Genomic DNA, 27,977 nt, shown 5'->3' with positions numbered 1-27,977 from the left:
AGACAATTGATTATAGCAAAAATGATTGATTGTCAGTGGGGAAAGGTTGTTGTGAAACGTTTATTTTTCAGTTGGTTTTTTACACTTGCTCCAGTCATTTTGGTGGCAGAAATTCTCCAATTAAACGTTCTTGAATATTTATTGACAGCTCTTTAAATTTCACAACTGGTCAGGCTAAATATCATCTCCATAATCTTGAAATCACATAAATTTTTTTCTATCTCTCAAGGCGAGGCTATTCCGATTTATTTAAGGAATAATCGTGAAGCCATTCTCCCAATATTGGAGCGTTTTCCTCGCTCCATTGAATTTTTTTTGTTTGCTCCGTAATAGAGTCTTCAATCCGTGCAGGTATGCGAGATTTTTCCTTCGCCATGAAATCTCCTATCTGCAAGGAAAGTAATCCATCATCCGGTTCGAGCATATAATTTTTTTTCTCTCCGTAGATTAAGACTTTTGTTTGCAACTCTCAGAGCATAACTCATTTCGTACCTTTTTCATTTGTTCATGCGTCCGGGTTTTCCAGATGTAATCGTGCAGGATTGATAATGCTGGATTGCTGACAGCTGACGATGCTTTTTGATCTGATGGCTCTTTGGCGAAACTGTTGTGTAAATTTGAGAAAGATAGATGAGAAAACGTATTTTTAAAATTTCGTATTTTTCCATTCCAGAGCATCGTATGTGACATTAAGGAAAAATGGATCTTCGGATTTAGAGGAAAATTTACTCTTGCGACTCACTGCTTATAAATTATGTCAAAATTTTCGATAAAATAGTTGAGAGCTCGATCAAAGTTCTCTGCTCCATCCTCACAAAGATATCCGATCGCAATTTGAGCTTGTCTGATGGTTGCATTTAATTCTCCATGAAGAACTTTGTTCACGTACTTCTGCAGAACCGTTTTATTTTGAGAGCAACCGAGATAGCCCACATATTTTGTATCAGAACCGTTGATACTTTTCATCAATTCATCTTCGAAACGGTCAGCACCATAACAGTTGACCCAGCCCACTAGATCTGGTGATATCCTGAAAAAGGCTTTTTTGATTTAACCATAAACGTCGATTAGTCGATTTATTTGGTAAAATTGTTCAGCCCCATTCAAAACTGCGATAAACAAATTTTTCGTTCTTTTTTTTCTGAACTTGTGACATTCGAAAACGTCGAAAAATATGAATGTGAAAATACGTTTTGAGAGTGAAATTCTTCGACACGGTTTGATCGATGGCAAAAAAGCTCTGAAAGTGGAGCTTCTGCAAGATCGATGATATTTCTTGTTGTGTTGAACTTACGGATTTTCTGTGGGGTTTTCTATATTGGCCTGAAATTGAGCACTTGCGGAGTCTTTGCACTTTTTATGACCAAAATTGCAAGCAAAAGACAAAAACTTTGGGCGGAAACGTCTCGTGAGGAAGTCCTCGCTCTTGTAAATCTTTTCAAGCGCTTTTTCCGTCGGTACGAATTTCTAAACGTGGTCATTGAAGTATTAATTTTTTAATCTTCCTCCATTTTCTTCAAGAAAATGCATGAAAACATTTCAATAAATCTTCACTCACTTTTGTCTTATTGTCCAGTTTATCGTAGTAAGGCTTGTAGATTTTCATCCACTCATATTTGCTTCGATCTTCGAAGCCGATTTTGTTGATCACTTTTTCCATGAGTGTAAGAACGAATTTCTACGACAGTAAATTTACAAACCCCTATCGATTAGTTCAACTTTTATCAAACTCTTTTTTTAGTAACGTGCAATTACTATCAAATATTTACCGATAATTGTGAATGCTACACATGCACTTAAGTAATTCAAGAAATCAGAGACGACTCGAAACTACCGGTAATTGATCGAGTGCCAATGTTCACCTTTAATTCCTGGTCAACTTGCTCGTCGTACATGCTTCGACGAAGTTCTCTTATTGCTCGAAAAGTAGGGAGCCAGGGCTGATAATCGTCTTCGTGAATGAGATATCTGATGAGGTCGAGAAACGTGGTATAATTTTCACGTTTTGTTTTTACCATGTACGACAAATCGTTGATCAATTGAGCTCGATTGCTAACGGGAATTTTTCCGTAGCTTCCATTATTCATCCACTGGGCAATTCGCTTCCAATTTTGGGTATCGTAATTAACGCGGTAATATCCTGATTCAAGAAGCAATGAAACGTGAATGGATAAGCGAAGTAGATCAGTTCGAATTGGGAAGTCACATGTTGCTCATTTTTTTTCTCAAGGAGGAACATCAGCTTGAAAAAAATGATGATAGTTTAATGAAACTTTTAGAATACATTTTTGGATGTATTTTCTGTAGCCTCTCCAATTTTTAATCCATTTCATTCAGCCTTTTTTTTAGTAAATAATTTCCAAACTCGAATATTTAACACCTACGCATAGGAAATAATGCCACAGGGCCCATCTTTTTGTACTCAAATCCAAATAAAAAATGGTGATAGGTTAGAAAAAAAGTACTATTGTACAGTTTGAACTCTAAAGAACATGTGTGTAAAATTAGAGGTCGTTTCATTCTGCTCTTGTTTTATATTTCACAAAAATTTCACCCAAAAATGACGTTTTTTTGGGGGTTAATCCCGTATAAACAAAGCAAAGAGGGCTTACATAACCTAGATAACTTGAAGAAAAACAATCAAATTCGTATTTACACAAGTTCACTTTACGAGAAGCTGATGTTCTTTCTTAAAGCAACGTTTCGATCTCCCAATGAATGATGATCTCGTCATTCGTGAGTAACGAAATCTTATAATCTTATTTTTTACGAAATAAAAAATGAAACGAATGTGATAAACAATGGTTACCAGATTGTTGGACGTTGACGATGATCCAATCATCTTTATCGATTCCTTCTAAAACGAGGCTCTCGTCTCCTGGCTTAAGCCAATGAGTAGGTGTCAGACTGTCGAAATTTAAATCCGATTTGGTAGCAAAATTGATCGGTATCCACCAGCGATTCGATTTATGTTTTTCGAGATTTCCTTCCTGTCTAATAACGACTTTTCCTGTCTCATAATCTCTAGTCACATTCACGACGGGATACCCCTGTTGCTCGACCCATCCCTTCATTATTTCTTTTATTGATAGAATTTTGCTCAAGTCTTTTTCCTTTTCGTTGTGTGCTGTCTGCATTGCGTTCCATAGATCATCCGATGTTATACATTTGTATTGGCTGTAATTTACGTGTGATAGTGATACAAACGTAGTAAATTGACTAGTGAAAACTCCAGCTTTCAATATTCACTTGATTCCTCGAAAAACAAAATCTTAATGTTAATGAAATAAGCTTGTTTTTTTTGAGTTGATAATTGACATTATGAAAACATTAAATCTCAAGCTTAAGGTAGATCATGCCCGAAGGATCGTAATTTATGGGTGTCTAAATTGGATCGATTTTTACTCCCTAATTAAGGATATAATCACTTTAAATTAATGTCAGAGTTATTCATTCGAAATGGTAAATGAATTTTTTCAACTTATCTTTAGGCGAATAAAATTACAAGCCAGTAAATAATCGGGGACCCATCACTGACTTAACCTCAAATTTCATTCCTCCCTGGCGAAAATACTATAGTTTTTCATGTAAAAAATCGCATTAGAGAGCGCAAAGAGAACACAAAGGGAAATGAATCAAGATAAAAGTATTAATAAAGAGACAGAGAGGTTATGGCAGGAATGGCCCGAGCCAAGAAGAAACAAAATGCCGAAATAAGCAAATGTGAGGTTGCACGAGTGCTCATTACCAATTTCGTTCAATCTTTAATGTAACATATCTTTATCACTAATAAGACAATCGTTACGAATTTTTTCCCAAACCTTCATTATATACTTCATTGTTATTGTGTTTCATAAACTTCGTAAGAAGTTTATTATACGGAAAGATAAACCATTTTTTACGCATAGTCCCTATACTCCTGTGTATTTTAAGACGAGCCCTTCGAAATTTGATATGCGTGTGAGTCGACTACCCATTTAAATTCTGTGTAAATTTCAAGACTTTCTTAAGAAAATTGTTTCGTGTATGAACTACCTTAAGCAATAGAACGACAATCTATCCAAGTATATCGTTATCGAATAAGTCGATGAGAATTGAACTTCCGAACGATTCAAATTTCTTTTGGATATTCATTGGACATACGTACTTCTGGTGTACGAATTTGACAACTCCGGCTTTGAATGTAGACTGGGTCAAGATATTTGACATCATGTGAAAAATGGCAGCACCTGAAAGTTCCAAGGAGAAATTAAGCTCTATGATTGAGAGAAAAGAAAAGTGAAATTTCGTTAAATGCTCAACGAAATCTATGCGTCCCACCTCGATTGTAGATTTGTGGTGAAAATTTTTTTCTTATATCAGCTGGATTTTCGGAGCTCCACTCGAGAGCGTTGTAATAAATACTCTCATCAAAATTGAAAGTCGTATCCTGAATAATTCGTGTCACGAACAGGTCCATTTGCTTCCAGTCAGGGAACAGCTAAAAATAAACCTTGCAGGAGAACAATTTCAAAATAATAGAAGCATGTTAATTCCCCGCTGATGAAGTATAAATGTACCATGTCGACGATACAATACTGAAGGAAAGTTGGCAAGCCCTCTATGATCCAGGAATACTTCCATGTTACAGGCGTCACCAGATTGCCGATCCACTGATGGGCTAATTCGTGCACTACAGTCTGAGTCACGTAAAGTTTACCAGAAACAGGCTGTTGGAATGGCTCGTAGGCAAATGAGGATTCACTGCGGGAATAAAAAGTTCCATTACAAAGAAAAATAAAAAATATATCTTAAAAATTTAATTATATTAATTAATACAAAAATATAAAAATTAGGTAAATATTTACAGTTGCCACTTTTGTTTGAAGCATGCCAAGTTATTTTGTAAAAATTTACCAAAATTTGTAAACATCATGAACTAAAGTCAGTGAAATAGATCAACTGGGCCAGTATTCCTCCTAGTGAGACTCGAAATAATAATAAAGTTTTTGTTTGCATAAAGTGGAGCCTAAATATGATTAATTGACTTAATTTACCGGTATATTATGAGTCCCCAATTTTCTGTAGCGCCGGTTGTAGCATCAGGCACCGCGTATTGGTCCATTTTTGGAATAATGTACTTAAGATCCATGTACTTTTCCAAGAGTTCAAGTGCCCGATGACTCACATCCCATGAGTGTTTGAGGTACGGTAAAACACCTTTCCTCCCACATACATTGAATTTCTCACTCTCATCACGAAGGCAGTCAAAATCAGAGACGACAAAAGCGAGAAGATAAGTCGACATGATCGGTGTCGTGGCAAAAGTGGTCCACTGTTTGCCGTCGGAATCGACGTGCTTTTTAGAGGCCGGCATATTCGACACGGCCGTGTAATTGGTATCATGCTTCACGGACAAGGCGAACGTCGCTTTGAAATGCGGCTCGTCCCAGCAAGGAAAAGCTCGACGTGCGTGTAACTGCGTAAATTTCGTGGCTACCAACCAGCTACGAAAATTTTCACATTATTCCTAAATATTTCATATTCTTTATTATTAAAACTAATTATTTCAAATAATAGCATTGTTCATTTGAAATGATAAAAAAAAATAAAATTCAAGGTCAGTGAAAAAATGATTGGTAATTGAGTAGTTTTAATTGACCACGGTAATGCGTGGACGAAAATACTCTACGTACACTTTATCGCCCTTTTCATCGGTGTAAGAACTGTTGAAAATTCCTTCCGGTACTTTTGACATGTTACCAGCGTACTTGAAATTGAGATTGTAAGTTCCTGCAGCGAGCAATTTGTTGAATTCAATTATAAGAAAATCCGTCGTGTTTTCGTACGTGTGTTTTGTTGGTTTGTATTCCTTTTTATCACTATCAAATAGACTCGTGAAATTCTCGTCTATGCGTAGATCCTTGCTGTGCATTGTCAAATTTCTCGTTGGTTCTTTGATTGCTACCACTATCATCGTTTCACCGTAGAATGTGAAATTATTCTCTATTATTTCGGGCACCAATTTAATGTCGTAGGATATCGGTACTGACACGTTCGACAAACTATATTGCGGTGTTTCGTATTTCTCGGTCTTATTGTTATCCGCAGCCGCTGATCCTTCAGTATGCATCAGTAAAAGCAATAGAAACAAGGTGAAACACCCTCGTTGTTTTGGGCTATTCATTATTCTGAAAATTTTCGTTGTAAAAAAAACTTCATTCTACATAGAATTATTGAAGAGATAAAGCTTCGGTTTACTACAGAATGGGACGCTGATTTCGACTACGAAATTGGACTAAAATTTCAATGGAACTCCAACTACTGTTGGTTGTAATAAAAATTATATGAAAGTTGATCAAGAAAATCGTAATAGAAATTTTTTTTCCATAATTATTTATTTTAATGACGTTCATAATTAATAATTGTAATTACTGATTATAATTGATGATTTTTTTAATCATCGTTAAATTGGTTGTCTGCAATATGTTTGAAAAAAAATTAATCGCATTATCAGCTGGTTTTATGTTTTTATAATTGTTCCTACATTCGTACATACCTGGGACGATATTCGTGGTTTCTTACGCGAGGTTAACCGTATGACATCCAACTCGAGCACTGCCGTGCACGTTGAAATGTCACAAATTTTATAAGCTTTGTACGTCGGATGTGCCCCATAGTAACTTGCAATTTAGCATTTCTGTAACAGGTCTCTCGGATTAAGCAATTACTTTGTCAACTTGGTTAGATTGCTGGCATTCAATCGACGCGTACGTTCTTAGAAATTTATATATACTGTGCTTCAACGTTGCAATGGAATGAAACAATTTTCAATGCGTGATAATTGATGAGGTTTACGCTCTTATTTGGACATTTTTTTCAGCATGAAATAGGTCTGTCGTTGAATTAAGTTTGTTTATAGTTACGACACAAAATAAAAACTATTGACCTAGAAACATCCACGAATATGATTCGGCAGGACGATGGTGGTGCTTAAAAAAACACGTTTTCGTTAGAAATTCATTTTATCAATTATATATTTAATAACATACAACAGTGATGGTGGATTTCGTGAGAAATTTACCAGCATCCAACGATAAATTAGACAAGCTATTTCTGATATTCAAATCAACTGTACTCGGTAGATAACGAGTTATATCGAAGAAAATAATTTGTTATTCAAACCTTATCCGGTTTCAATATTCGTATCGTGTAGCAAGTTGTCGGGGAGCAAATGTTCGTCGAAGATCCGTAGAAAGTTCGTCACAAATACTTCCGCATCGGCGATCGTTCTTTGAGCGCTACTCATCAACTTGCTTCTCGACATTCCCTTATTTTCATCGAAAATATCGAGATCAAGAATTTTTTGAAACTGCAACAATTCGTTGAACCACGACTCAGTCTTCTGCTTAAAACTGCATTTTTTTTCTCACAAATTGAAACATTTTTCGACGAAGCTACTCCCACACTCGTCACGTACCTTCTCAAGGCGAGCTGGACTCGTGATCAACGGAATCGCGTCTATTATCATTGAACTAATCGGACTGTCCCAAAAATTTTTGGTGTCACTGAAAGTAGAAGCGGCAATACAAAAAAAGCTATATCGAGAAATAAATTCTGATTTTGAATGTAGTTACTTTTTTATCATCGTCGGAAATTTTTCCAAGAAGAAGTCGATTACAAAATTAAAATTTTCGTCGCTTCCTGCATATAAATTTCGAAATGCGGCACGGCGCAGATAATCTTCGGTCGAATTTTCCATCAACGTGTTTAAATAATTTCTGTGGATCTCGTGATTCTCCGTGCAACCAAGATTCATCAGCAATGTTTCGTCCGCAAAAGCAGAGTCTATAACATATTTTGCTGTTGTTTCATTGAGCCCGCGGAGACCAGCACAAATCATTGCTGTTTGACTGTCCGTATGGATCCTATAATTCAGTCAGTTGCGTATCATTTCACATTATTCAACTTCAGCTCACTCATGTTACAAGTTCTGTATCAACATGAAGAAAGGTTTGAAATCAAATGAAGATTTCAACGTTTTAATGAACTCGTACCACTCACCGATTCTCCAGGGGCTTGTCAATATATTCTAAAAGTCTTTGGGATGAATATGAGCTACATCCAGCGTGACCCCAAAGGCATGCCCGTTCGACTATATTTTTTTTCGACAATTTAGTCACGTAATCGTCATCGTCCCTGGTCTCGTATCCGACTTTTTCTATGAAGTTATTCATCAAGCCCAAAATGTATTTCTGTAAATGGTCGATTCATCGTGATTAAATTACGTTGAAAAAAATTTTTAGTTAAGAAGTAAAACTCGGTGAGAGCGATTTTCAGAAGTTTTACAATCAGCTTCTCTTTGGATTCGTGCAAAAAAAGGAAGAAATAATAGCAGAGTATTCGTTAGAAGTTCGTTTTGACCTGGAATGTTCTTTGGATTCCGGTACCATACGGCTGGTCCAGAACCTCGAAAATATTCATCGCAGCAGACCAAGGAAGATATTCGGTTTCTCTCGACAAATATTTCGTCAATTGCCAAAACCGTTTGCCACTCCGGAATGGTTCTGGTTGCGAAAATGTGTACAGATCGTTTATGAGCTGTGCCCGGTTTATTACGTGGATATTTTTATAATTTTCAGTGTTCATGTACTCCACTATTCGTTTCCAATTTTCGTCATCGTAATAGACACGATAGTAGCCTAAAATTATATTGAATTAGCTTTTAGGATACTCAATGATCGATAAAAAAAAAGGAGTTTATGGAATGTGAAATTGCTTCATGTGATTATGAGCACAAGCAAAAAAATGTAATGTATGTTCACAAATAACGTGTTAAGCATGACGAAACCCAAAAATATCACTCCGTAAAGTTCGTAGAAAATCAAGATTTTGATTAAGCAAATTTAAGTAAATTTCTATTCGATTTTCTCAGTAGTTATCGTGATATTATCAAGCCTCGATGAAGCTTGTCACTAACCACTAGCTTGAATATTGAAAATGACCCAATCATTTTTGTCGATTCCATTGATCGTTAAATTTTCCTCTTTATCACTCATCCATCTTGATGGGGAAGTTGATGAAAAATTCGGATTCGACATCGTCGCATAATTCAAGGGTATCCACCATTTTTTGGCTGTATCCTGGGCCAGTACACTTCTCTGCTCTACTTTCGTATCACCAGTGGTGTAATTTCGTGTAACAGTGAGAACGGGACCGCCAGTTTGCATGAGCCACGTCATCATGGTCTCTTTGACATTCAAAGGAGCTTTGCCATTGTTATTCTCATCGTAAGCTTCTTGCAATGCTGCCATCAAATTATCTGCCTCAACAGCTTGATAGGAACTATAAATAAGCGTCAAGCTAATGCGTTTCTACGTGCTGATTATTCGTTCATCAACGATTGAATTAATCGCAGAGCATTGTCTTTTGAATAATCATTTCGAGACCTCCGCCTGAACGAATTTATCACTTGAAAATTCTCATTATTTATTGAGATTAACTTACTGTTTGCTCAAGTATTTTCGAATTCCTGATTGAAAGACTTCGGTTGTTAGAGCACTGTGAAACATGTGCACGATTGCTGCACCTTTGAACAAAAAAATGGCTTAGAAAAAAAAAACTATAAAAATCTTTGGTAGACTTGCAAATGGATTCCTACCCTTTCGGTACGTAATTCGTCCAAACAATTTTCTGATTTCTCTGTTTGTGACAGGCTTCCATCTGATGTAAATTTCATGTTCAAGCGTATCCAAAGAGAATGCAATTTCTTGGTTATTACGTACGACAAAAAGTCCCAATCCGTCCGAGTATCTATTAATCTATGAATCGGAATGTATGAAAAAACGCCTTGTGGAATAAGACCCATGATTCTAACTGTACACTAAAACGTTACGAAAAATTTTACGTCAGCCATGATGATGTACTGGAAATACGAAGCGAATGCTTCGTTCAGCCAGAGATCGTCCCACCATAATGGTGTTACACGGTTGCCGAACCATGAATGGGCTAATTCATGTGCTATCAACAAATTAATGCGATCCAGGGATACAGTCGTATGAGTCGATGGATCGAACCTTACAGTTCTTGAGCTGTACAAACATTTTCATATTTCATAGTACAATAGAAATTATTAATGGCTCCATTTCTTTTTGAAATGATTGTCGCAAGTTTTCTTACGAGCAATAAATTTCAACGTGCATGAATATTCGGGGTATTTCATATCAAGTGGACCACACCCCAATTTCACTGAGAGGGACCCTTTTTAGGAAGCTGAAAATTTGAGAGGTTTTTGTTTTACCTGTTTACAAGTCACAAAAAAATTGGCGTAATGGATCGAAAGAAGTTGTTTTTTTTTTTTTTTTTTTTTAATCTTGGGTTTTAATTGCACTTTTCGAAAAAAAGCACGAAAAATAGATGATTCTTGACTGTTCTTCAGCGTGATGTAAAAAAAATGTCGACTTCGTTGATACATATTTAATTTTTTTCGAAAAATTCTCTAAGAAACTTCGACCAATTTAACTATTTTTAAGACCAGTTTTATCTATCTATTTTATTTAATAATCTATCTGTCTATTAATAATTTATTTATTTAATATCTCATCTATCTATTTTAATAAAAGATAATAAATAAACGGTCAAAAAAAATTACAAATGGTCGGAATGTCGTTTTAATAACAAAAAACTGATAAGATCGAGGTGGGTCAGTGGTGACCCACTATGACGGAAAGGGTTAATCATAATTACGTAAAAAGCTTTTTTTTTGCAAAAACACACGAAACAGTGTGTACTTACTGATTTAACATCACGTCAATTTTTTTGTGATTTGTAAACAGGCAAAACAAAAATCTCTCAAATTTTCAGCTGCCTAAAAAGGGTATCTTTCAATGAAAAAAAATAATATGTCTTAGTTTTGTCGAAAATTAGGCGAAAATTAACGTAGGAAGTCGTTTTATTAGAAAGTATGACCAAAAACTGAAATTTTATTTCTTTACATTTTTAAATGTAATTATTATTTTTCAATACACAGAGAATCGAAAAAAAACGGAAAAACAAAAACTGTTGGTGAAATTAATTAGTTAAAAATTTGAAATTATTTGTACATGATTCTGAGACTTCAAACGGCACAGCAAAAATTTATGAAGTCATTCTGAGATTGTAATAAATTAATGTGGTCCACTTGATACTTTCATTTTGATTGGGTTCAATGGATAAAAACATGAATTTTTACCTGTAACTAACCAGACCCCAATGTTCTGTTGCCGATGATGTATACATCGGTATCACAACTGATCCTATTCTCGGAAAACCAAATGACAATCCTGTATACTCCTCCATGAAATCAACAACTTTTTGGCTGGTATTTAAAATGTGCGTATAAGCATCCAAATCTGTTTTACCAGCCCACACAGTGATATTTCCGAATTCATTGGAGACACTCTCGTAGTCAGAAATGACAAATGTCAAGAGATAAACGGACATTACCGGTGTCGTGTCAAATTTCGTAACGATCTTTTCATCTCCGGTATTGATTGCCTCAATCGCTGGCATATTTGATATTGCAGTGTAATTTGGATAGTGCTTTATGGACATTCGATACCGTGCTTTCAAACCTGGCTCGTCCCAGCAGGGGAATGCACGACGCGCAGTCGTCGCTTCGAAATGTGTCGCTGCAACAGAGCTGAGAACGACGTCGTTTCATTAGAATTTCATTGTGATTGGAAGTGAATGAATCAAATAATCGCGAAGGAATTTTCTATGGAATAAAATCAATTCAAATTATTCTCGTTATGACATAATTACAACTTTTGATGAGAATTAATTGTTTCTTGGTTCGAGTCGATCTTTGACCAGTGGCTGAGCTTCGATGGATCTTCGAAGTTTTACTTTTTGTTCGACTTACAAAGAAGGAAAAGCAGCAGACTTGTAGAAACCAGTGAATTCCTCAGGGTCCGTACCATGATACTTTATGTTGAGCGTGTGATTTCCAACCGGAATGTCTTGATCGAATACAATATTCAAGAACTCGACTTCGCTGTCACGAACATGTTCAATAGGTTCGTATTTTTCACCAGTAGAAACTACGACGTTTGTGAAATTTTCATTAATTACAAGATTTTCATAGGCGTGCAGCGTGATGATTTTCGTAACTGTCAAAACTTCAAGATCGATATTCGATTCGCCAGCCCAAGTTAAAGTTTCGTCTTCCATGTTTGGCTCTATTTTTATTCGGTAGAGCCGTGGAACCGAATTGTTTGGTAAACGGTAGCGCGTCATCATCTCTTCCCTTGTTTCCAATGTCTCGTTCGTGTTATTCGCACCATTTTCAAAAACTGGAATCGACCCTGTTAACACGATCAGCAGAGGCAGAACGAAAACGATTTTTTGTGTCAACATTTTCACTTAGCATACATGAGTCGTTTTTTCACAATTGTTTCGACAAAAACCAAAGATTCTCGATCTCAACGAGTCCGTGTTCATCCACTCACTGAAATATACTTCACTACTTAGCTGTTGATGTCATAACGTTCGTTTCTGAATATTCATTAGGATGGTAGAATAAACTAAAAAATCGTTTCGATAGAACCGAAAAAACCTTGAAACATCCGACCTCGAAAATAATCGAACGAAATGTTGAGTGTTATTGTATTTTTTCCTTATGAAGAAATTAATCTTCGAATCCCATCTTTTTACCACAAAAAACCACAGAACTGCGTACAGTCCAGCCTCCCATCGAATTCTGTAGTTCAATAGAATTCTTTCGGCTCATGTGAGAATGGTGGTCTCAATGTTTCGATGGACTCTTTCCTTGATTATTCAAACTTGGATGTAGCCACAGTAGTTCTTTTATATTCATGAATTTGACCCGAGAAGCAAAGCATGGTATCAATATTCCTCGCGTTTTGTGTATAAGTGATGGGCACTCTGACATATAGGCTGGTTAAATGAATTGTTGTTCAGAATTTACCTTGAAAAATTTTAAAATTTTTTAAGGTAACAAAACGACAATTTTGGACATGCAATTTCACAGTTCTGAGGAACAGAAGAAAAATTCTTTAAAACCTCATACAGGAGGTTTTTGAGAGTGTTCTTGTAGAATCTGCCATTCATTTTGTAAAATTACATTAAAATTTTGATTATTTTTGCGTTTTGAGTTAAAAAGTCAAAAATTTTTGACGATTTTTTTTCTTTTAAATCGATTTTCGTTATTGTTGCTGCACTTGTATAACCATATTATCACCAATAAAGGAGTCCTTGATGTCTGACAGAACATTGGTTCTTTTTTCCCTCTCAGTTTTTCGAAGATGGTGGTTTTTGCAAAACGGCATAATGTAAATTTTCATGATTTTTTTTCTCAAAAAGTATCAACTTAACGGAAAAATTTTATAGAACGAAGAGTATTTTTAGAATCATCCAAAGAACACGTGTGATTTTTTCAAAAACTTTTTGGCTATTTTTGAATTTTTATATTTTCACAATTTTTTGAAGAATTTCAAAAATTCCGAAAAAATTTAAACGTACTCTTTGGATGATCCTAAACACTCTTTATTCTATAAATTTTTCCGTAAAGTTGAGACTTTGAGAGAAACAAATTATGCACCTATTTATTGTAATTATTTTTATGTTCCTCAGTTAAAACTTTGTACTTGGAATTGCGTGTCAAAATGATCGTTTTACGCATTAATGGGTTAAACACTACAGTAGTGAAAACTAATGTGTATTACTGATTCGTTGAGATAATACATGAAAATCAGGAGAGTAAGAACTCGCAACTTCGAGTGCTTAGAGCTTGCAAATATTTGTACAATGTTCAAGAATCGGTCAAGTTGTTAAGGAGCAAGATAAATGAAAATAAGATACGATTCGATATTTCGGGTGTAAATTTTCTATTTATTAATTCGAGATTTGATTCATTTAATTCAATTCCGATACGGAAACGAACATTTGTTTTTTTAATTACAAGATATTATGAAAAGTCCTTAATTTATAAATTGCGAATAATTTGTGACTTGGTTGGTAGTTTTAAGAACGAACTTTGTTCTAATTAAATATTTTTCAATAGTCACTCACTAAAATCAGCAACCTTCTTTTGGTTAATACGAATATGATTTTAGGCTCGCCTAAAAACTGCAGCGAGAGTCAATAATCCTACTAGCGTGATGCTCGGAAGGGAAATGCTTGATGAATTGGGTTGAGAATGCTTGTCAACCAAACCCTGCGCTTCCAAAAATGTTTGTATGGCTTTTTCATATTTTGTCACCCACTCGACGTTCTTCTTGGCTTTACTAACAGCTTCGCGTGTCAACGCTTCCCCAAAGGATTTATGCTCGGCAGGCAAGTTTTTAATAAATGCCTCCAGCTGTAAAAGAGAAACAAGGAACATAACCAAACCGTAAAAGTCTATTTTTTACAGCAGATTCTGATTTCTTTCATAGTCTTAAATAACGAACCTTTTCGATCTGCTTATCGGTTGTCATTCTGCTTGCAATCTGTACAAGGTATTGCAACATGACGTCCGTATTGCCGTCACTGCAGAAAAAAGGATTTTTAAAACTCAGGTTACATCTGCTTATGCATGTTTTCAGATTCCGAGAAACTCAAAACCTGACTTACCGGTCAAGGATCGTAGCGAAATTGTCGTTGATAAAACTGAAGATGACATCGACTCCATTGATATCACCAGTGTACACTGCTTTCACGGTGTCATTTCTATTAACAACAGCTTCTATGAGCCAAGATTTTTGAAGGTACATTTTGAGAATTGCTGAATCAGAAGAACAGCCGAGCGAGTTCAAGAGGGTACGACGTTCGTCGGAGTCTTTGCTTAAGGTCGTTGTATAATTGTAAGTTTGTTCCCACTCTTCAGCGCTCGCGGACCTCATTCCAGCGCATAGCACGACGCTTTGAAGATCGGCTGAAGTCCTTTTTGGATGACAGATAAACGGAGAAAAAAAAATTTTTTTAATGCTTCTAAATCGATGACTTTTATAAACCAATATCAATATCCAAAAATTACTAACTTGTTGGAATGGAGTACGTGCTCAACCAGCATTTCGTGAGTAGCAGACAAACATTTTTCGGAACCCATGGCACACGCTGTTCTGATTACGTTTACTCTGTTCATTTTATCGATGTCTGTATCATTTTGCTTTTCGGTATAGCCCAGCGCTGCTTCCAAGTTTGAAGTAAGCCGTTGAATATAGAGCTGGAGGCAAGAGAAGGGAAGTGATAAAGTTGCTAAACAGTTTGGTTTAAGTACTTCCAATTCCGGAATCGGTGATCCCAACATGTTATTCATCTCAACCCGTCAGCAGTCGCTCTGTTTATACTTTTAACGTTGGTTGCGCGATAAGATTTTCTTACCGGTGTAGATTCAACTGCTTAATTCGACGAATACGAAAAAATGGGAATAGTTAAGTCGCAATGATTGTGTTTTCGAAAAATACTTGCTGGAAACTATCATTGACTCTCTAAGCGAATGAATTCATGAAAATGGTGGAATATAGAAATTGAAGAAAAAATCTTACGACGTCCAAATACAGCGTACGAACAGGAATATAAATTCAGTGAAGATAGAAAAAATGTTTAATATTTTTTTGGATTTTTCGAGTTATCGTCGTGATAATGACGGTAAAGAATTCGTTTCTAAGCAAATACTTGGATAGTGAACTCGGTGCTTCTGTCAAAAGAGGCTTCTATGCCATCTGAAATAAAGTACCTTGAAGAGATCGTAACTTCCAGTGTTCGCTAAAGCTCTGTTGAGAACGGCGAACGCACGATGGGCTGAATACCATGGAACGTAGTCTTTTTCTTGTTGAAGGTAATTCGTCATTTCAAAGAAAACAGAATGGTTCGGGAGTTCAGCAGCTTGTGCAAGGTGGAATGAATCATCCAGAAGCTGAGCCCGATTCAATGTGTGAATCTTCTCAGTCATATTTTCGTTTTTCAGATAATCGATGATCAGCTGCCAGTTTTTGAGATCGTAATTCACACGGTAGTAACCTAATTGAAAGGTTTTTCATTGATTTAAACGATCTAATGAGCAATTTAGGACGCTCGTACGAACATCTCTATTCATAACAAACACTGACCAGTTTGTTGACTGTTCAGCATGATCCAGCTGCCGTTCTTATATCCCGAGAGTGACAAGGATTTGCCGTCATCTTTGAGCCACGTAGTCGGCTTAGTCTCTGAGAAGCCCTTCGATTCCCCTTCAACAACGACGTTTATTGGAACATACCACTTCTCTGTACTGGGCTGTGTTGTATTTTCTGTTAAAAACCTCTTTTGCGATACTTCAGCGGTTCCGGTTGTATGATTTCGGATAACCGTGACGACAGGATAGCCTGGTTGTCTGATCCAAGAAACCAGTGCATCTTTCAGGTTCGGAATACTTTTACCGACCGCAACTAATTCTTTGATCAAGTCATCAGAAGTCGCCACTTGATAACTCCTAAAAATCGAAAGGTCAATTAGGAAAATCATTATCAACTGTGCAATACTTTAAGCACAGCGAACATCGTGACCTGCGTACTTTGCTGTCAAATAATTCTGCAACCCAGTTTGGAATACGGTTGGTGTGAGTACGTGTGAAAACATACGAATGATACAGCCAGCTGATACAAAAGAGAATAAAAATCATTTTGGTTATGATCTGAATATTCTTTCAGGTAGTCGATGGAGTTGGATGTACTACACGGAGAGAAAAAAATAGTACTGGTTACCAAGCCAGATGGTACTCAGTGCTATCCGAAAAAAAATAAAATTTCAGATTCAACTCAATACCATCTGGCTTGGTAACCAGTACTATTTTTTTCTCTCCGTGTATGAGAGTGTTCACCTTTGCTGTATGAAATGCTGTCGAAAATGCTGTAAATCTGAACCGGATCGCTCACCGGAACATCCATGCTATGCTGGGTCTTATTATCGTCAGCGGTGAACGCTATTTCCTGGAGATTTTCGGTCACAAACTGATCCATCACGCGCCATTCGGGCTGAACCTGCGAATTAAGAATCAAATGAGTGTACGATCCTGAACTGAAATTCATGGGCCATTCTAATGCATCTGATGATTCGTCAATAGCTGTTACATACCTGATCGGTTATCCAGTATTGGAAGTAATTTGCAAAACCCTCGTTGAGCCATGTGAATTCCCACCAGAAAGGACTGACAAGATTCCCGAACCATTGGTGGGCAAACTCGTGTGATATGACACTGGCAATTGCTTGCTTGGTCTCCGTCGTCATGCTCTTTTCATCATACAGAAGAGCACTTTCCCTTTAGATAATAAACAAGGAAAACAACATTATCATCGTCAACTGACTTTCGTGTTTCTTACAGTTTTTAATACGGAGGGAAGTGCGATATGAATGTTTACCTGTATGTGACCAGTCCCCAGTTCTCCATAGCACCAGCGAGGAACTGTGGTATCGCGAAGTTATCCATTTTTGATAATTGGTATTTGATATTTGTGAATTTTTCTAACATGGCGAGTTCCTTAGGACCTATGGCCTGAGCAAATCTACCCAGATGAATTTTATTATTTCTTGCAAAAACTCTGAATGATCCATCAGAATTTGAGAGATACTTGAAATCCGAAACAACAAAAGCTACGAGATACGGTGACATAATCTTGGTCTCTTCAAATTCAGTGATCCACTTCGTTTTATCACCCACCGGCCTATTTTGTCTAACGGCTGGCATGTTTGAGACTGCTGTGTAGTTTTCAAAATGTGTGATGAATATTTTGAATTTCGCTTTAAATGATGGCTCATCGAAGCATGGGAAAGCTCGTCTTGCGTAAGTTGGCTCGAACTGGGTCGTCGCCAAATATCTAAAACAAAATAGAATATTACAATTTTTATGCCTTGAACGAGCTTTCCAATTGTTCAGAATTTCAGAATCTTCATTATTTGACGACTCCGTTCTAATAGCATTCCAACAACGGAGAATATTACTTTTCCTATGTTAGATTTTCCTGTATGATCAGTCGATGACACACAAACATTTCCTTCTAGCAAAACGATTCATTCAATGATGCATTCAAATCACGAAGAATGTTAATCTTCGCAAACAGTTTTCAAGTTTTTGACTGTATATACTGAATCTTACTTACACTTTTTCACCTTGATCGTTGAAGTATGAACTTTGGTAGAATCCATTCATATCGTCGTGTAATATTCCAGTGTATTTCATTTTCAATACATAATCACCTTTGGGAATCATCCTCCCCAGTTTTAATGTGTAGAAGTGCGTGACTTCATCGTAAGTACTGCTCAGTTTGACGCCTGATGGTACTTTCCTAGTCGAATCAAGAAGTTCTGTGTAATTCCCATCGATGGAAAGATTCATAGCATGTAGCACGATCGTATCCGTTTGCACGTTGAAATGTATTTGGATATCGGTTTCACCCTTGAACGTAAATTGACCCGGAACAATGTTAGGTTCAAGCCGAATTGTATAATGTTTGGGTATCACTGTTGTCGGGAGACTATAATTGACTGCTTTTGCATCTCGTGGAATTTGATTGTTAAGTGGTACGCCAACATCCTTAGCGAGAGGAACTGCATCCGTCAGAGCCACCAGTAAAATACATGACAGGGCATGCCACAGGAACGACATCCTGTTCGTTTTTTTTTCAATTTACGAAAACGCGAACAAGCAAATGTGCTTTTGCAATGGTTGATGTAGTCGCGAACAAAAAAGTGAATAATGAATCAGCTTACGTGGTTCCACACCTTTATAACGTCTCCTGGGCCTAGATAACGTGATTTTAAAAACATGTCGGGTCTCTGTCTAATCTTATCACTGAGCTTCAGCGAACAGAGCGATGGGCTAATGATGATAAAGTTGTTATCTTATTCAATTTTAATTTTTTTTTTTTTTTTGGTGGAACCAAATTGGTCCAATCATTGAAAGCATTTTTGGTTGGTTTATCTTGCCCGATTGAACAAATCCGGCTCGGACATCACTTGGGTTTTCACAACATGTGCACAAAAGAAAATTACAAAATTCTTAGATTAACTCCGAGATTCGTTATCTTCTTTTTCGTGACAGCTTTATTGAAAAAGGAAACGCGGGTCGCCGGAATCAAACGGGATCAGTCCACAATTTTTAGAGAAACAGCTTCATCATGATTTGCAATTACGATTGTTGATTCGTCTTTATTCAATCTTGACTCCGTACTGTTGTTGTATGAATCTCCAATTCCAGGACCAAAATTAATGTAACATGATTTAAGTAAGCACGATTAATAATGAGAAATAAGCCAACAACCATAAAAATTTCAATCTACGAGGACTGATATTATTTCATATTCAAAAGTAATAATGGGTTATGTGTGAAGATTTGTTCTGATCAAGGTAAAAAGAAATTATCTCAGTTTCAGAACCAGACAATCACCATTTATCAAGACGATTCGATGAATTGCCCTCGCCGCTGATTACGAATGAAAGTCCTGCTGTATTTTAAGGGGAATTCTTTTAACGCGTGAAATAGGTCAACGTCGAACAAAAAAACGGTCAGATATTTTCAAGATTGTGGGTATGAGCAAGACGATTTCTGTCTACTAAGTCACTTTTTTCGCAATTTTTTATATATGCTGCGGAATGGTGAAGCTTTTACCACTTGAATGGTAAAAGATACCACTTTTATAAATAGTAGCCTTCGAAAATGGTTCAAATGAAATAGTTTTTTGATTACTTGACGCTGAAAGAAATATCGTCTTTCAGTGATTTTGAGATCAATTAAATATTTTCGGAAATACTGGCTACAATAATTATTATAAAAAAGTTTTGCACAAATTAAAATATCATACATTAAAAAAAAAAACATTTTTTTCTATGTTTGAAATATTATAATCCTCTTTTCTTAATCAGGGTTGTTGCCACTGAGATTAAATTGGATGACGCATCGTGAATAAAAAAAGGAATATTGTGTGACTCGATCATATTTCGTGGATCAGTGTACATAATACATTTCGTGAATCAAGCTATTTTGAAAAAGCTTAAACAAACAATTGTAAAATATTAATGCATCTGGTCGAAGAAATTTTTGAAATTCTCAAAGCAAGCAATATTTTTGTCCAAGTAACGTTTTGCTTGACTGGCTTTTTAAAAAATCAATTCAATATTTCGTGTACTGGGGCCGTTATCTCGTGATGTTTTATCAGTATTCGCCGAGTTATGGGGAATTCGATCGGATCGAATCGATGTTGATAAGTGATGTTGCATGAATCAATCGTTCAAAGAACACATCATTGCCGAGAAGTATTATTTTCTTTCATATCGTCGAACGAATTTATATTTTTAACCGAGGTTTCTGGCCGACTATTCTCAAGGAATGTGAAGGGCAATTTAGGACATCAGATTTTTTTTTCTTACTCTCCACAACACAACGCGCTCCGTTTACGACGAACGCACTTTATAATTTTTGGAAGTTAAAAGTTTGCTTTTCGATCTGTCTTAATTAAATCATTACCGTTTATCGAAAAAGTTCAAATCATAATGTGATATGAAATCATTTATAGAGTAAGCAATCTTTCGTATAGATCCCTTCTAAAAAATCGATGACTTCATAGCTATGTCAACTTAAAGTGGATAATTTTTATAAAAACGATAGAAATGTGCAAACATTTAAAAAAATCTAATACAATTTAAAACCGAGACTCTTATGTCTCAAACGTGGTTTTTCATTCTTCAATTTCCGTTACGAAAAAAATTATTAATCTTAATTGCAATCCCAACAAAACGATACGCTTGAGTGGCTCTCTGACAAGCTTTGTAATTACACATACTTCCGACCGACATTACACATGAGCATGTATGTAATTCATGTCGAGTACTTTGCGGTATCATTTTGCTCATAGAGCGAGACACAGAAAAATCGAGATAATACGAGTACATTGTTGAAAGTTTATCCAAGCTCCTAGTGTCAATTTGAAATAGATTACAATGGTTTAAATAAGCACTCCATCGAATCAACAACGAATTTACAAAGTTCATATCGTCGCGTCATTAAAATGTTATGTTGTCATTCCCTCCATCGTACTTCAAGGTTTTCCCTTTTTGGAATCTTTACCTCTTTTAATTCTGTCACTCTGCAAAAGCAACCACCAATCTTCACCTGTATTTCAACAAATGAAGGACAAAGGAATAGTATGAAAAAACCTTGCCACCGAATCTGTTACCAAGTAGCTTCTTTGAATTGCATCGTGCTCAAACATCGTCACTAGGGACCTTTACCTTTACCTTTACCATGCAAAGTAATTTAATGGTGATATATTGTCTGTATGATATTTTGTCCCTGTGACATATTGCCATGTAATTTTTTGTCAGTGTTCTTTTGTCATGTGATTTACAGTTATGGTTTGGTTATTGGTGGGAAAAGCGTGGGAAACTAGACTTGAGTTTTGAATTGGTTCAGGATTTTGAGAAGGACGGGAGAGTTTTACACAACAATGTGATCCAGTTTTAACGATGGTGAGTGGATTTACGCCGGATGACCATCGTGGTCGTCATCGTGAGTTAGAAGTTTCTCTTGTCGATTTTCTCTAGCTGCGTCTTGCTGGCGGGAAATTGCTAAAAATAAATGTGAAACTATTCCAGGCTGAAGTTTGGTCTAAAATAGCCCTAAGGAAGTTGAGGCATTAGAATGAAAATGATGTCATCGCTTTTAAACCGATTGCATCTTATAAAGTGAAGTGTAAAAAAGAATCTGTTAAATTTTCAGACAGTTTAGGAGCGTTGTTGCTGAGAAAAATCAATAACAATTTGGGCCAAATAACATGTAATCTTATGGAAGTCAAGACACATTCAGTGATATCTCCGTTAAAAATGATGCTAAAAATATGAAATTTTTTGGGCAACATGAGCAAGGCTTGCTGAACAATGTCAATTTTTTTCAGATTTATTAGGAGATTTGCTGAGATTATATTAATAATAGTCTGTTTCCCGTGCAGTTTTTTGAGGCTAGGATCGTCACCGTTCGTGTTTTCGATTGAGCTTTCACCAGTTTTTCGTCTTTTTTTCCCCAACTTTTCTTTAAAGTGTCTGCAACATTGTCAAACTGTAAACTGGCCTAAATTTTGAAAGGTACAGGTCATAACTTTTGGGTTAAAAAAATGACTGTACAGCCTCAACTTCCTTAAGATTGATCTAGCAATTTTATTGAAAACATTTTATTACCGACCGATCATCAGACACTCGGTAAAAAAGAACTTCAGAAATTGAAGCTTTTTTATCATTCACTCGAATTTTTTAGTTTGAATTTGTGACTTATACGTGAATCTGAATCCGTGTGATTCTGTTGAACGACTAAACAGACTCAAATATTCGAGTACTTAGTGATTGAATTTTTTGATTGAATAAATGTCATTTAAATATAGAGTCGATAACACGATTCGAACAACCATCCAGTGCTGCGATCCGACGGTGTCTCAATGTACTCTCCTATCGAAAACAACATTGATTCATTTTCGTTGAGCTCAACCGATAATATGTACGAATTTCATTCGCAATGATTTTCTCCAACCGAAAGGTTTTTATTTTCATTTCTTATATTTTTTTTCTTGTAGCCAAATTATTACACGTCTTTTCTGAACTCCTGAAAAATGTATCATAGTTGGTTATATTTATATTGATCCCGACACTGAATAGCCTCATTTGTTCAAATCCAACCATTTTTTGATTTTCGGAGCGTAACTACGTATCCATGACACATTATCTTCCGCGAACTCGATAACTTCACGAGCATTGTTTATGCTCAAGCCAATTAATTCAGCGCTGCGTTCCACAAGAATTTCAAACTGTTAACAGATTCAGAAAAGCATGATCTTTGTTATTGAACTGAATTTTCACAAAATTTATAAAATAAAGCACCAAATTTTCATGTTGGTTCGAGCAACAGTCACTGTATTGATAGAGATTCCAAAAATATTTGCATTATAAAGATGTAACGATTTTTACCTTACGCAGTTGGTCCTCGGAAACTACTCGCTTCTTGATGGCTTCGAAAATATTCAGCAAAAACCAAGAATCTCTTCTGCAAGTAGAAATTGAGAGAAACAAAGGATCGTTATCGACGGCTGGAAAAGTATTTCTTTTGACAGTGGCTCATGAGATATCACGTTTTGTCGCTTGATGTGTTAATTACTCTGCATTCAAAAAATTCTTACACGGCAATGATTTTTTGCAGATTTTCGTTGACGAAGGTTAAAACGTATTCCATATTTGCCGGATTTCCTCTGAGAACAGCGTCGAATAAAGTGAGCCTGTACTGCTTTCGTATCTCAGGACCATCGTAGAGAGAATAATTTAGAAATTCTCTTATCAGTGTTGAATTATTCGTGCAACCGAGGCCAGCAATCAACAATTCTTGTTCCGTATGCAATTCAGTGTGGAGAAGTATTTGTAAAACCTCATGCCAATCTTTTGAGCTAGCCAAACGTATGCCAGCACAGTAAACGGTGCTTTTAGAGTCTGGATTTATTCTGTAATAAATTGCTCGAGTTTTATACGGTTTTATGATGTCAGTGGATTGAGACATTAAACTTTGACAATATTCAAATTGAAAATGCGTTTGAATCTTCAAATTCTTGACTATATATGATTCGAAACGAAAACAGTGAGTAATTTCACAGTAAAATCATTTCGATTTGTTCTAGCCCTCACCTTTTGTCATTATCTGCCAGCCATTCTTTGAACAATGAATTCGCAACCGACAAGCAATGTGCATTGTTAATCGAACACGCTGTTGATACAATAATATTTCGCAAAATTCCTGTCCGCATTTTATCACTTGGAGCTTGATGGAAGGTTAAATTTTCATAGATTGGTTGGATGATGCGATTGATGTGGGCCTGCAATTCCAATGAAATAAGTAAAACTTGCGACCTTCCATTTAAATGAACCGAAGAACCCGAAATTCGGAGATTGCAATGGTCAAAAGTTCCACTGCACACTCAACTTACTTGAAATGCTGTTTCGATATCCAGCAGGCCACTGAGCATGCTGTTTAGGAAATCGAAAACTGTGATCGCTGCAGCCCAAGGCTCGTAATCTGTTTCGTGAATCAAGTATCTCGAGAGGTCCAAGGGTATCGAGTAGTCGATATAACCAGCTCTTGCAAGATTGTAAGAGTCATCAAGCAAGGATGCTCTGTTCATCGGGCCAATGGTCTCGAAGTTGCCAGACATTAAGTGATTGATGAGTCTCTGCCAGTTTTCCCGATCGTAATTGACTCGATAGTAGTAAGCTTGATCGATGTTGCAGATTATTGTTTCGATGGGTTGAATCGTTGACACGATAATACTGTGATTCTGTGGTCTAATCCAGATCGTTGATTTTTTGGAAAGAGGACGAGATTGGATTGTTGCAAAATTGATGGGAACCCACCAGCGCAGGTTTTCGTATTCACCGTTTCGTCTATTCTTGTTCCTATAAAATTTCTCTTGTCTCATTTCTGTGATGCTGGTAGAATAATTACGTGTTACACTGATCACAGGATATCCAGGTTGATTTGCCCAAGATTCGACGACGTCGCTCAACTGAACCGGTTCTTTGAACGAGTTCATTTGATCAGCAGAACGTTGTAAGTGCTCGTAGAAATCACTTGGGACTGAAAATTTGTTGGCTCTGACAACATTCACAAGATTTATGAACGAAAATAACGAATGATGACATCGCAGTGCTTGGTACAAAGTTCATTGGTTTTATTACATACAACGATGCCACGTAGGATTGTAATCCTCGTTGGAAAGCGAGATCTCCGACGAGGTAGTACACCATTCGAATAATCGAAGCCCCTAAGGAAAAAATAATCATGGACATGTGAGAATTGTGTTATCAAAACCAGGAATGCTTGTTGGTCACGAACCTTTCTTATAAGTCACAAAATCCATGCAGGCCGGAATACTTTCTGGACTCCCAACCCCTTTACCGTTCATTGTTCTATTGTGCGGAACAGAATCGTGTAACAACGCTTGCTGAAGGATATCAACAACAAAAGAATCCATCATTTTCAAATCCTCGTTAACAATGTCAAGGATGTAACTCCCAAAAAACGTGGCAAAGCCTTCCTTCAACCAGGCTACGTTCCAAAATTTCGGAGTGACCAAATTGCCGAACCAAGTATGAGCGTATTCGTGGGCAACTGTGCTGAGTCCACTACGAACTTTGCTGGTGGGTGTGACACCGCTTCCCCAGAGTATTACGGACTCCCGGAATGTCACCATTCCCCAATTCTCCATAGCGGACCAGTAAAAATCAGGCACTGCGATCTGGTCCATCTTCGTGATTGGATTTTTAACTCGTATCCAGTCGTCGAGAGCTTCGTAGATTTTGGGACACGCGTTGAGAAACGCCGAGCCTCGATCTACCATTTTCTCCCGAGTCCAGAGTCCGAATGAACTTGAATTCTTTGCTTTGGACAACGCAAAATCATGGATTGCCCAGCCTACGAGATACGTTGGCATTGCCGGGGTTTCTGCCAGGGTCGTTAGCAAATATCCTGGTTTTCTGAGAATCGAGATTTTTCGTTCAAGTACATAGTCCATTTCTCTATAATTTAGAGGCAATGAAAAATACCTCAATTTTATCTAAATACACATACATTTCTTGTACCAGCTCCGGCGCCGTATTTGAGGTGACCGTTTCATTCGTATAATGTCCAATGTGAAGTCGATACGTGGCTTTCATGTAAGGCTCGTCGAAACATGGGAAAGCTTTGCGTGCGAAAATCGAGGAGAATTGCGTGACTCCGAGCCATCTGAAGATAAAAAAAAAGAAACATCACGATGTTGGGTTCAGGTAGCTACGAGGTAGATGCTTTTCCAAGTTGGCATCGAAACACTCTGAGTCAGCACCAATCCTAGAATACGATCTAAAAGATTAGTTATAAATTACCGTGTATTTCCTCCTGATTCGTACGAACTCCTGTAGAAACCATTCAAATCGTCGAGGACTTGGCCAACAAAAAATAGCGACAGCGAGTACTGACCAGGAGGAATGTCATCCAGGAATGAAATGATGTACATCTGTCTTCTGATGTCGAGCTCTTGTCTTACAATTGGCACGTCCACACCGATAGTACCGTTGACGATTGTCCGAACTTGAGACTTTTCACGATGAATTTCCAGACCAACAACGTTGACCATAAAAACTTTTGTTTTTGCAACAGCTCGCAGGTCGATTTTCACGCGTCCCTCATACGTGAAATTCTTCACGGCAAGATGTTGCAATATCCACAATTCGTATTTTTCTGGTAACACGTAATCCGGAAGTCTGTACCAGGATGGATCATTTTCATTCGTAGAAACTCCTTCGTGATCGCTTTTCGTAGACTCGCCGTAGAGAACGGCGTCAGAACGATATAATAAAATGAATACCAAAACGAGCGAGGCGACCACATTCAACCTCGCCATCTTCGTCAATGAGAGTAACGAGGCTCCAATTTTTACTGAACGAACTATCTAATCTGTCATCGGAGGAGGAATCAATCTTCAGTTCCATTTGTGTAAGGAGACATTTGGTATCAGGACGGTTATATCGAAGAAAAACAGAGATTTCTCGGAGTGCAAACGAATTACTGATAAAAAGTTCCTGACAACCAGTGCTTACCAACACAAATGTTTTTCCGGCCATAATCAATTGTTGCATGTATGCTTGCGATGCCGGAACCTGCTGGGCATTTTAAAATTGACGTTTTTTACGCCAACGTCATGAAAGTACACGGTCAGCCTCACTTCCATCCACTTCGTAGGCATTCAGGCCGCATTACCAATCAATTTTACTCTCAACTTTCTTGTTCACTGGCTCGTTTCATTCACACGAAGAGCCCTGTTAAATTAAATTAGAAGGCAGTGAATTTAAACTTGTATGAGAATGACAGTGCGATCGGTTCACAGATGCTTGGAGCTCTTGAAAAATTTGAGTGGCTCATCAAAAAATCCCATCAGTCTTTAAAGATCTTACGACGATTAGAACGATGGAAGACAGCACAACCGATAGATGAAAAATATTTAACCAATTTAATGGATTATATTCGCCAGCACGAGTCTCAAATTGCTATTTTATTATTCGGCTTTATTTTTTTCATCATTAACCAAGATTCCAATCTGTCACCCTCGTAAAGTTCCCGTATATACTTTCACTCGATCGATTTCGTTCGATTTCACAGTATTGAGATTTATTGGGCACGGATCCGACAAGATTTGCATGTAATTGAACGGGGAATCCTCGTATAATCCCGAGATACGTAGCGCTGGGGCTTTGGTTCTAAGCAGTTGGTTCACTCGGGACTCATAAAACAGCTCTGAAGCACGCACCATATGAATCCTTGTGATTCGATTTTTTCTTCCCCACCAAGATCCTCGTCGTTGTTGTTTCTTATGGATAAGATAGAGCTCCGGCCCTGACTACGATTTTGTTTTCCAAGGACATCGAATAACATTAATTGAAGTGAGCCATTCCCCGTTTCTCCAGGATATTTTGAGGAAACAAAGATAAGCGTGATTTATTTAGTAACTGAAATAGTCGAAATAGTCTGTTTCGTCTCCAGTCCATCAATGGGAGAATACACTGAAGTTTATACACCTAATGAAGATGCATAACAACCGAAAGCAAAGAGAAAAAGCTACAGTTTTCATGCATGTTGCAAAGTCGGTGTCGCTATTATCTTTCACCACTGGGGCATAATGACAATGGCACATTATCGTACCTTCGGGAATATGGACAATGTTGGCTTTCAACCGGCTGAGATTAATTATTGCAGGAATGTAACTAGTGAGCTTTAGAATGTTCCAAAAGGGATACGGTTGACTCCATGGGGAAAATATTTCCACAACAGTATATGGGTCACATCCACGTTTCGTGAAATTTAAACTCGTTTCATTGGTTGAAGAATAAAAATGGTTGTCAGTGAAAATGTATGTTTTGGGAGTCTTTTACGTTTATCGATTGCAGTATAAAAATTCGATAGGATAATCGAGCTGGAAAAGAAT

At 37.0% G+C, this 27,977-nt stretch overlaps 3 protein-coding genes across 3 annotated transcripts; all 3 read right to left on the bottom strand.

Moving 5' to 3' along the window:
- Window positions 1-46: 46 nt before the first annotated feature.
- LOC122419263 (uncharacterized) lies at window positions 47-12,459 on the bottom strand. Its single transcript, XM_043433684.1, has 24 exons — window positions 11,882-12,459; window positions 11,210-11,659; window positions 9,887-10,070; window positions 9,641-9,800; window positions 9,487-9,568; window positions 8,960-9,324; window positions 8,404-8,681; window positions 8,044-8,234; window positions 7,617-7,907; window positions 7,460-7,547; window positions 7,169-7,351; window positions 6,415-6,458; window positions 5,676-6,170; window positions 5,037-5,486; window positions 4,560-4,743; window positions 4,321-4,480; window positions 4,148-4,229; window positions 2,810-3,177; window positions 1,863-2,140; window positions 1,559-1,678; window positions 1,295-1,467; window positions 743-1,030; window positions 493-604; window positions 47-388 (listed from the first exon to the last, which is right to left on the bottom strand). The coding sequence occupies exons 1-24, from the start codon at window positions 12,373-12,375 to the stop codon at window positions 236-238; spliced, it is 5,673 nt and encodes a 1,890-aa protein (XP_043289619.1). The 5' UTR covers window positions 12,376-12,459; the 3' UTR covers window positions 47-235.
- Window positions 12,460-13,832: 1,373 nt separating this feature from the next.
- LOC122419262 (aminopeptidase N-like) lies at window positions 13,833-18,601 on the bottom strand. The gene is made up of 11 exons (XM_043433682.1): window positions 18,096-18,601; window positions 17,358-17,813; window positions 17,074-17,257; window positions 16,820-16,979; window positions 16,514-16,595; window positions 16,071-16,432; window positions 15,698-15,981; window positions 15,000-15,184; window positions 14,593-14,901; window positions 14,430-14,508; window positions 13,833-14,338 (listed from the first exon to the last, which is right to left on the bottom strand). Exons 1-11 carry the CDS (start codon window positions 18,599-18,601, stop codon window positions 14,090-14,092), a joined length of 2,856 nt encoding a protein of 951 aa, XP_043289617.1. The 3' UTR covers window positions 13,833-14,089.
- Window positions 18,602-22,225: 3,624 nt separating this feature from the next.
- On the bottom strand, window positions 22,226-26,399 carry LOC122419261 (aminopeptidase N-like). Its single transcript, XM_043433681.1, has 9 exons — window positions 25,882-26,399; window positions 25,589-25,744; window positions 24,854-25,494; window positions 24,701-24,782; window positions 23,949-24,612; window positions 23,650-23,837; window positions 23,154-23,468; window positions 22,945-23,020; window positions 22,226-22,784 (listed from the first exon to the last, which is right to left on the bottom strand). Exons 1-9 carry the CDS (start codon window positions 26,397-26,399, stop codon window positions 22,638-22,640), a joined length of 2,787 nt encoding a protein of 928 aa, XP_043289616.1. The 3' UTR covers window positions 22,226-22,637.
- Window positions 26,400-27,977: the final 1,578 nt, after the last annotated feature.

This window comes from Venturia canescens, chromosome 1 (genome assembly GCF_019457755.1).
Source record: "Venturia canescens isolate UGA chromosome 1, ASM1945775v1, whole genome shotgun sequence".
In the NCBI taxonomy this organism is placed as follows: domain Eukaryota; kingdom Metazoa; phylum Arthropoda; class Insecta; order Hymenoptera; family Ichneumonidae; genus Venturia; species Venturia canescens.
This window is presented reverse-complemented; position numbering and strand designations above follow the sequence as displayed.

Excerpts from the sequence above, each read along its gene's own strand:
- LOC122419263 (XM_043433684.1), bottom strand. The coding sequence starts at position 12,375 with ATGTTGACACAAAAAATCGTTTTCGTTCTGCCTCTGCTGATCGTGTTA. Across the intron at positions 4,744-5,036 it reads TGGGGACTCATAATATACCG|TGAATCCTCATTTGCCTACG; the intron begins GTAAATTAAGTC and ends TTATTCCCGCAG. Across the intron at positions 4,230-4,320 it reads ACCACAAATCTACAATCGAG|GTGCTGCCATTTTTCACATG; the intron begins GTGGGACGCATA and ends TGGAACTTTCAG.
- LOC122419261 (XM_043433681.1), bottom strand. The coding sequence starts at position 26,399 with ATGGCGAGGTTGAATGTGGTCGCCTCGCTCGTTTTGGTATTCATTTTA. Across the intron at positions 24,613-24,700 it reads CAATCCTACGTGGCATCGTT|AGCCAACAAATTTTCAGTCC; the intron begins GTATGTAATAAA and ends GAATGTTGTCAG. Across the intron at positions 23,469-23,649 it reads CTGGCAGATAATGACAAAAG|AATAAATCCAGACTCTAAAA; the intron begins GTGAGGGCTAGA and ends AATTTATTACAG.
- LOC122419262 (XM_043433682.1), bottom strand. The coding sequence starts at position 18,601 with ATGTCGTTCCTGTGGCATGCCCTGTCATGTATTTTACTGGTGGCTCTG. Across the intron at positions 14,902-14,999 it reads CACGTACTCCATTCCAACAA|GACTTCAGCCGATCTTCAAA; the intron begins GTTAGTAATTTT and ends TCATCCAAAAAG. Across the intron at positions 14,339-14,429 it reads CCGATAAGCAGATCGAAAAG|CTGGAGGCATTTATTAAAAA; the intron begins GTTCGTTATTTA and ends TCTCTTTTACAG.